This window comes from Belonocnema kinseyi, chromosome 5 (assembly GCF_010883055.1).
Source record: "Belonocnema kinseyi isolate 2016_QV_RU_SX_M_011 chromosome 5, B_treatae_v1, whole genome shotgun sequence".
Taxonomy (NCBI): domain Eukaryota; kingdom Metazoa; phylum Arthropoda; class Insecta; order Hymenoptera; family Cynipidae; genus Belonocnema; species Belonocnema kinseyi.
In genome coordinates this window covers 143,180,677-143,189,249 of record NC_046661.1, presented here as the reverse complement: position 1 = coordinate 143,189,249, position 8,573 = coordinate 143,180,677, and the positions used below count along the sequence as shown (strand labels likewise).

At 28.3% G+C, this 8,573-nt stretch overlaps 1 protein-coding gene across 1 annotated transcript; it reads left to right on the top strand.

Annotated features, from left to right (window-relative positions):
- Positions 1–2,106: 2,106 nt before the first annotated feature.
- LOC117173364 lies at positions 2,107–7,744 on the top strand. Its single transcript, XM_033361882.1, has 2 exons — positions 2,107–2,377; positions 6,554–7,744. Exons 1-2 carry the CDS (start codon positions 2,254–2,256, stop codon positions 7,561–7,563), a joined length of 1,134 nt encoding a protein of 377 aa, XP_033217773.1. The 5' UTR covers positions 2,107–2,253; the 3' UTR covers positions 7,564–7,744.
- Positions 7,745–8,573: the final 829 nt, after the last annotated feature.

The following is an 8,573-nucleotide window of genomic DNA, read 5'->3' as shown; positions in this document are numbered from 1 at the left end:
ATTATAAAAAATTATTATGACATAAGTCGCCGGCAATTTAGGTTATAACCTTAATTACGGCAAATTATAATTTTTTTTCGTGATGGATTGCATAATCGCTCATTTTCCAAACTGCCAACAATAATGAAATAAATGTCTTTTCTTTCTTAAAAGCAAAGCTATATCACGATTATTTACTTAATTTCGCCAAAATTAATTAATTTTAGTCAAACTCCTATCGAAACAAAATTTTGCAGTCCACCAAGTGATTTTGATGTTACCGACCGAGTGTGACGTAATATTAGAATACTCAATAGACACAAGGAGACCAAAGTAATGCAACGAAAAATGAGCATATTTTTTCGCGAAGTACACACGCCTGAACACCCGTGCGGGGCGCTAGTATGAACATTTGTGCAAATCACGTGGTACAAATGTAGCCGTCCACGAGACAATCGTAACAATCCAATAAGATAACCTCAAATCAGTAAGTATCAAATAATATTTATGAAATTATAGGGCCATGTAATAAATAATTATTAATTTAAAGTCATAACTTTTTGCGCAAGTGTAAATGTGGTCATACATTTGTTGAAAGTCGTACGAAAATTAAGAAAGGTAAGTAAGGATAACATGTACAGAAAAATAATTTCGGTGATTGAACTCGTTCTTTTATAATAAATTATTTTCATAGGTCTTTTAGTATTGTACTTACCATTTCGATATTGCACTTTCACTTTATAAATTATATATTTAATGTACAGAGTATATTTTATAGAGTATTTAATTGCACATGGATTAAGGACATATGATACTTAGAAAATTGTCGATTTTACCAGTTTCAGGTTCCACTGGCTTTTTTTTTCTAGAATAATAAATATTTTGTCTTAAAAATTTGGGAAATGATAGCGAACATGCTAACGGACGTCTCCACACACTTTTTTTTGTAGGTTTATTCAAAAAAGTTCTAATTCAGCAAAATGTGATTAATTTGCATAGCGCTTAGGAAATAGTTTTGATTTTTTCAGTGTTGGATTCCCCCGGCTTTTTTCCTAGGATATGAAATATTTTGCCTACAAAATCTGGGTAATGATAGCGAACATGCTAACGGACGTCCCCACACACTTTTTTTGTGTTTTTTTTTATCAAGAAGTTTTTGATATTGCTAACAACGTGCTTGTATATTTCGAGGTTATGTGTGGTACAATTCACCCGAGCGTTACTTCCAAATTACACAATATTTTTGGCCGAAAACTTTGGACTTACAAATAAACATAGTACTAATCTCCCGGAACTAACCTTTATGCAAGCAATCAACAAAGTTTATTTCATAAATAATTTCTAGATTATCGGAAAGTCAGAGATGATACACAACGTAACCTCAAAATAGTGCATATGCATAAAATTTGTATTTAGCCACCTGAAGTTTTTTTGCATGGAGATTAGACATAAGGAGACCAAACTAGTGGAACTGAAAGTGAACACTTTTCTGTTGCTAGAAGTACGCACACACACATGTGCAAAATCACACTTACGTATAGTTCAAGACTTCCAGAGCGTGGCGTGCCAACCAAACTTAAAAAACATATGGCCACCGATGTGAATGCGAGTCAAATGTAAATATATAATTATTGAACAATTAATAGTTTGTGAATAAAGGCAAGGATGTTAAAATTAAAAATCGCTGTATTAAAGCGAAAGTTTCCAATAAGTGTGGTTTCAAGTGTATAGTGTACAACACTTTCAGAGTGGTGTCAGTTGCGTGTTTATTGTTTTTCTTACGAACACGTTGAATACCTGTCGCACGGATAGTGTTGGTAAAAGTAATTTGAGATTTTCTTAAACATACTGCCTACCCCTTCCATAGCGAATAATTTTGTATTCTACAAACATTTCACAAAATCCTGCCTGATCATTAATTATTTATTTTTTCAAGCGACCTTTCAAAACAAAACAATGGAGGCGGCCATATTTTTTAAGTGCGGTTGGCACGCCACGCTCGGAAACTTGAACTATACGTAAGTGCGATTTTACACATGCGTGTGTGCGTACTTCTGGCAACAGAAAAGTGACCGTTTTTGGTGAAGTCCATGCATTACAGATTGGTCTCCTTATATCTATTCTCCATGCTTTTTTGTTTTGGCCCAAAATCGCCAGATGTATTTTTTACGATAGTCACTTATTTTACTTAATTATTAGGTTTCGCAAGAAAAAGTGCGGTGAATTTGAGTGTGAGCGAGTAAAAAACTGTGTTTTAATCTTCATGCTTTAAAAATGTCAAAAAGTTACGAACACTGCCAATACCGGGACTGTTCAAATGTTCAGTCGGAAGAAATAAAGTTGTTCCGTTTTCCTGCAAAACACGACCCAAGATGCGAAATCTGGATTACCAATTCAGGTAAGTGTCATAATTATTATATTTTTATTCCGTTAATCAGATGGTTCAGATTTTTAAATTGAATAGATAAACAATTTTTAATGAATTTATATTTGGAAACAGTAATTCTTGGAGAATATTTCAAAAAATCTGAAAATTTTTAGGGGCACTTTAAAGTTATAAAAAAAAAGAATCTGAAAATTTTTAACAACACTTTAAACGTTTTCAAAATTAAAAGGAAAAGTTTGACTCATTTTAAAAGATAAGAAAATGATTTACAAGTCGGAAAAATTTTTTTAAATAATTTAAAAATTGAATGGATTAAAAATTGTAAAAGTTTTTTTTACTTTGAAAAATTAATTTTTAGAAAATATTACGAAAGCATTTAAAAAATAGTACAATAAAAATCTGAATTTCAAAAGAAAAATCTTGAATATTTTAAAGGCACATCTTTGAAGTTATAATTTTTTTTTAAAACAAATTAAGAATGATTTATCGCGTTTAAAAGTTAATCAGATGTTTCAAAAGTTTAAAAAAAATTTATAAATTGAAATGATTAGAAATTTAAATAATTTTATTTGGAAAAGTGAATTTTTAGAAAATTTAACAAAACATTTCATAAATTGCAAAATAAGAATCTAAAAAATTTTAACAACGCTTTTAAACTTTTCAAAATTAAAAGAAAAAAATTCGGAAATTTTTGACACATCTTAATTTCTCAAATATTAATAGAAAAATCTGAAATATATTGAGGATACTTCAAAGTTTTCAAAATTTAAAAAACAAATAAAGGAAAAATTTGTCTAATTTAAAAAATAATCAGATAATAAAAAAGTTTTAAGAAAATTTGAAAACAATTTAAAAATTGAACGGATTAAAAAATTCTTTTTTTAGAGAATATTACAAAACATTTTAATAATTGCAAAACAAGGATTGGAAACATTTTAAGGGCATTTTTAAAAAAGTTTTCAAAATTAAAAGAAGAAATTAGGAAAAGTTTGACTCGTTTAAAAAGATAATCAGATCGCTAAAAAGTTGTAAAAAGATTTTAAAATAATTTTAAAGTTGAATGGATTAAAAATGTAAAATAATTTTTTATTTGGAAAAGTTACAATAAACATTGCATTTTTTATCCGTTTAATTCTTAAATACATTAAAAATGTTTAAAAACTTTAAAACTATTCAATTATCTTTTAAAGTGTGTAAAATTTGTCCTCTTTTTGTTGTTCATGAAAACTTTAGAAAAGTATTTTCTAACTTTTTCGTGAAACATTATTTTTCAAAATAAGAAAAATCTAAAAGTTTTCCAAGAATCTCTAAAAAATTTATTAATTCTTCTGAAACCGTTTCAAATTCTTAAGAATCTTCCACATTTTTTTTGAAATCTGAAAAAGCTACATTTTTTACAGTTTTTTAAAATTTTTTTCAATTTTGAACCTAAGAAATAAATTTTTAACTAAAATGATAAATCTGCAACCGAAAATATACATTTTTGTCAAAAATTTAGTTAAATTTTGAACCTGAAAGATTAATTTTCTACCAAAAAAGACAAAAAAATCGAAGTTTAAACAAAAGTTTTTTTTTCACAAAAAAACATTATTTTTTAACTAAAATAAAATAATTACATTTTCAGTTAAAACGATCAATTAAAAAAAAAAAGAATTCTCAACAAATTATTTCAAATTTTAACACAAAACATAAATTTTCTACTAAAAAAGATACAGTTTCAATAAAATATATAAATTTTGAACTGAAAAAGATAAATTTACAAACAAAAACTAGAATAGTTCAATATGCAGTTAGAAAATAATTTTTTAAACAAAACAAAAAATTTTTCAGTAAAAGTGATTAATTTTAAATTAAAAATATAAATTTTTAGGCAAAAATGGAATGGTTACATCTTGAGTTGAAGAAATTTATTTTCAACTAAAAACAAACGAATTTTTTGCCAAAAAAATTAATTTTCAATCACAGTGATGAATTTTTGACCAAATAGTGGAATTTTCTGTTGAAAAAAAAAACTATATTTTACTAAATATTTTTCTTTCATCCAAAGAAATGAATTCTTAACAAAAAATAGTATGAACGAAAATTGTATAAAAAAAGTTAAATTTGTCACAAAAATTGGAATAGTGCATTTTTATTTGAAATGATGAATCTTCAGTTAAAAAATAATAATAATTTTTAACCAAATACATGCATTTTCAACTAAAAAGATAAAACTTTACCAAAAATAAAATACTTAAATTCTCAGTTAGTAAAATAAATTTTCAAAAAAATTAATTTTCATCTAAAATAGATAAATCAACCAAAAAGAGAAATTAGTCACCATGAAGCTTAAATATTCTCCCACAAATTCGAATTCAGTAAAATATAGAAATTTTAAATCAAATGTTTAAATTTTCAACTTAAAAAGACAAAATTTTAATAAAAAAAAAGGTTTGTCAACTAAAATGATGAATCAAAGAAATAAATTAATTTTTATGACAAATTCAAGATTTCAGCCCTTTTCGACGCCTATCAAGCGGGGCGAAAGTTCTACTTTTTTACTCCCTAGAAATAATTTTGGTTGCAGATAATACAATTTCGCGGAAATTTATGAAAATTTACTATATATAATTAATCAAATTACCCTAAATTACAAAAAATTTCTGGAAATATATATTTTTTAATTCAATTGAATTTTGGGTAATTCATGGTAAGTTGCCATAAATTACAAGTAATATTACCAAAAAATTTTTATAATTTTCCGGACATTTATAAAAGGTTTAAAATTTAATTTGGGGTAATTTATGGTAAGTTATTACATTTTCTTTTAAAATGACAATAAATTACCGACAACTTCCATAATATTTCCGGAAATTTGTAGAAATGTTTAAATTGAATTGTATGCAATTCATAGTAAGTTACCATAAATTACCTGTAATATTAGCATAAATTACCAAAAAATGTCATAAATTTTAGGAAATTTATAAAATGTTGAAAATTGAACTTGGATAATTTATGGTAAGTTAACATATTTACCTGTAAAACTACAATAGATTACCAGACATTTATAAAAAATGTTTAAAATTGAATTTTGGGTAATTTACACTATTTACTTCTAAAATTACCATAAACGTCTTGAAATTTATAGACATTTTAAATTTTATTACTGGGCAATTTATAGTAAGATAATTTTAAGTAATTTACCGTAAGTTACCATAAATTACCAAAAAAATTTCTACATTTTTGGAAATTTATAAAAAAAAATTTAATGGAATTTTGGATAATTTATGGCAATTTGCCATACTTACCTGTAAATTTTCCATAAATTACAAAAAAATTTCGGAAATTAATAGAAAATTTGTGATTAAATTTTCGGCAATTCATGGTAAGTTACCATAAATCATCTGTAATATTTTCATAAATTACCAACACTTTTCATAAATTTTTGGAAACTTATAAAAATGTTTAAAATTGAATGTTGGGTAATTTACCATATTTGCCTTTAAATTACCATTAATGATTAGAAATTCATAGACATTTTTAAAGTGATTTTTGTGCAATTTATAACAAGTTACCCTAAATTACCCGTAATATTACTATAAATTACCCAAAAAATTATTTAGTTAATGGAAATTGATAAAATGTTTAAAATTGAATTTTGGGTTATTTATAAAAAGTTACCACATTTACCATTGCCATAAATTGCCAAAAAATGCATAAATATTCGGAAATTTCTAAAAATAAATAAAATTGAATTTCGGATAATTTATCATATTGACCTGTAAAATTACGATAAATGGCCGGAAATTTATCAATTGAATGTTGGGCAGTTTATAGTAAGTTACCATAAATAACAGTAATATTACTATAAATGACCAAACAATTTCTGGAAATTTATAAGAATGTTAAAACTTAAATTTTGGGTAAATTATGGTAAGTTACCATAAAATATCCCCAAAATGACCGTAAATCATGCTTCCTTTATTCAAAATCTAATATGGACTGAAAACGTGACTGTATTTCGAGAAATGTCTGAAATCATCCATTTCTTATAAAATCAAAAAGCATTAAAATTTTATACCAAAAATATGCTAAATATCTCTGAAATTGTCTGTTCGCGCTTAAATGCTGAGCATATTCTCAAGAGTATTTGCTCAACATAAATTCTTGGGCATTTAGGAACTCTATGGATTGTATATTTATCTTTAGGAAACGAAGCTTATTTGAGGAAGTTGAAACCCTCAACAATTCGCAAAGCCTGTATGTGTAATGCTCACTTTTTACCTGGAGCATTTTGGGACAAAACTAGGAGAAAGTTAAGACCAAAGCAGATTCCAATTCCGTATACGGCTGTTGTTGAAGAAGGCGAGAAAGAACAGAAGAGGGTGGTGGACAGCAGTGCCATTGGTGGAGAAGAGGAGGACTTTAATAAGAGAACAGCAGATAATGTAGAGACGAGGGTGGAAGAGGAAGACGAAAGAGAAACCTATATTGGAAACAGGGACTCAGATTTCGAATCTGTTAGCGAAGTTGAAGAAGATCTTACTTTCGCAGAAGTTTTTCATAATGAAGAAGATGAATTACATGTGAGGAAAGAGAAAGTACTGAAAACTTATTCATCTGCAAATATGGATGGCTTCATCACGGTAGACGAAGACGATGGTGAAATAGAGTGGCTTCAAACTGAACCTCCATTTGCAAGTACGAGCTCTCGCAATGAAGAGAAGTGCATTCCTCTTTCTGATGAACGGAAAATTGGAAGTGTTCGGGAAGATTTGGCTATTAAGTTGACTAAGATGATTAGGAGGGATGAGGCGGAGAAGAGGAAAATGGCAAGGAAAATTGAGAGCCTACAACAACAATTAAAAACAGAACGGACTGAATACAAAAAAAAGATGGCCGCCATAAAACGGAAGAAGGTTAGCGTCGAGCATTTTTTGGATGCACGACGTTGCGAAAGTCCCGTAGCTCGTGCTGTGGTTAATCTGCAACTTCGTAAAGGTAAAAGGCCTTTTACTGAGGATGAAAAGGAGTTTGCGAAAAGGCTCTGCTATTACTCAAATTCAGCGTACAGGTTTATGAAACAGGTTGGAATGAAATTGCCTGCTCTATCGACGGTACGAAGCTGGATTGCTGAATATGGCATGAAGCCTGGATTCAGGGATGTTATTTGTGAAAGTTCTAAAGAAAACGAAGAGGACACTGAAACTTCCATTTAAGTGCGGGAACGACTTACAGGGGATTCCCAGTGTACTCCAAGTAATTATTACGATGGGATTGCTGATCTTGTGAAGCGGTGTCTGAAGAAACTGACAGATTGTTGAGCAGATGTAAGGTTTATGTTTTAGATTTATTTTCAGTTTGTACGTTGAAAATAGTAAATTATTAAATATTTTATTATTTGCTTCAAATTATTTTAACCTAGTAAATTACGTTCCAAGGTGGCGGGCTTGTAGAACTGTGCATAACGTCACTTTTTTGAATTTCTGGTATGGGCATTCGTAAGAGTTCTTTTTCCAATACCAATATTTTTAATTAAAAAATAATAATGTCAACTAAAGTGAAATAGAGTAAACGGCTTCTATAAATTTCATGGGATGAGCTTTATTTTAAAGGTATAAAAGTAAATAAATTAATAAAAATCATCCAAATGTAGCGCAATGTTTTTTTGTTTGTTTTTTTGCAACATAATATTAAAGAATGTTGCTTGTAAGCACCTTCTAAGACACAGGTATGTAAAGAATTTTAAAATATTGTTATATTTGTTCACTTAAATATTTGTAATTGATATATATATTTTTTAATATGAATTATTCCAACCTACAAAGCCTTCGTAATTTGTAGTTATTTTTCTCATTTATGTATATTTTTTGTTAGTATGAAATATTGCTCAATTTATCATTTAATAGCTGAAAAACTGGGATAAACTTCCAAATTGCGTTTATTTCAATCAATACGCCAAATTTCGCAAAATCTTCGAAATAAAAATTCTGGATCTTATCGAAATACATCTTTTTTGTTTCATACATTTTTTTCTACAGATGATATTTTCCGAGAAAATCAGTGATATAAAAGGGTCGACGTGCTTGTGGGAGGGGTGGGTCACATTTGGAGGAAGCGACACTCGGGCAGTGATCCCAGATCTGAAACGAGATGCGGTCCAATACTATGACAGGGCTATGTCCGTGTGAATATAGTAGGAGACGCTGTAAATGACGAGTTGCGCGCG

Coding starts and splice junctions, on each gene's coding strand:
- LOC117173364 (XM_033361882.1), top strand. CDS start 2,254: ATGTCAAAAAGTTACGAACACTGCCAATACCGGGACTGTTCAAATGTT. Junction 2,378..6,553: donor AATCTGGATTACCAATTCAG/GTAAGTGTCATA, acceptor ATTTATCTTTAG/GAAACGAAGCTTATTTGAGG.